Source organism: Haliaeetus leucocephalus, unplaced genomic scaffold (assembly GCF_000737465.1).
Source record: "Haliaeetus leucocephalus isolate CR32 unplaced genomic scaffold, Haliaeetus_leucocephalus-4.0 Scaffold390, whole genome shotgun sequence".
NCBI classification, from domain to species: Eukaryota; Metazoa; Chordata; class Aves; order Accipitriformes; family Accipitridae; genus Haliaeetus; species Haliaeetus leucocephalus.
The window spans coordinates 15166-15872 of NW_010972826.1; the positions used below are offsets into that span (position 1 = coordinate 15166).

Here is a 707-nt window from a genome sequence, read left to right on the forward strand (position 1 = left end):
CAGTTCGAGGAAGGCGTGATGGTGGCGGTGGACTCGCGCGCGACGGCGGGTTCCTACATCGCCTCGCAGACGGTGCAGAAGGTGATCGAGATCAACCCCTACCTGCTGGGCACCATGGCGGGCGGGGCGGCCGACTGCAGTTTTTGGGAACGCCTCTTGGCCCGCCAGTGCCGCGTCTACGAGCTGCGCAACAAGGAGCCCATCTCGGTAGCCGCCGCTTCGAAATTGTTGGCCAACATGGTCTACCAGTACAAGGGGATGGGGCTCAGCATGGGCACCATGATCTGCGGCTGGGACAAGAGGGGACCCGGTAAGATGGCGCCAGCGGTTTGGCGGGTTTTGGCGGTCGACGCTGGCGCCGGCGCTGGAGCTTTTTCCCCGTTTTGACCCGCCAGGTCTTTACTACGTGGACAGCGAGGGGACGCGGGTGCCGGGCCAGGCCTTCGCCGTCGGTTCGGGTTCCACCTACGCCTACGGGGTGTTGGACCGCGGTCGGCGCCCAGGTTTGACGCCGGAGGACGCCTGCGACCTGGCGCGTCGCGCCATCTACCAGGCGGCCAGGCGCGACGCTTATTCGGGGGGACGCGTCACCGTTTATCACGTCGGGCCGGGCGGCTGGCGCCGCGTCTCCGTCGACAACATCGCCGACCTGCAGGAACGCTACGCCGCCCAGGAGGCTCCCGCGTGAACCCTGGGCCGCGGCGGGG

General features: G+C 67.9%; 1 protein-coding gene across 1 annotated transcript; it reads left to right on the plus strand.

The window, feature by feature from the left end:
* Positions 1-6: 6 nt before the first annotated feature.
* On the plus strand, positions 7-701 carry PSMB5 (proteasome (prosome, macropain) subunit, beta type, 5). Its single transcript, XM_010573469.1, has 2 exons — positions 7-310; positions 396-701. Exons 1-2 carry the CDS (start codon positions 19-21, stop codon positions 686-688), a joined length of 585 nt encoding a protein of 194 aa, XP_010571771.1. The 5' UTR covers positions 7-18; the 3' UTR covers positions 689-701.
* The last annotated feature ends 6 nt before the right edge of the window (positions 702-707 follow it).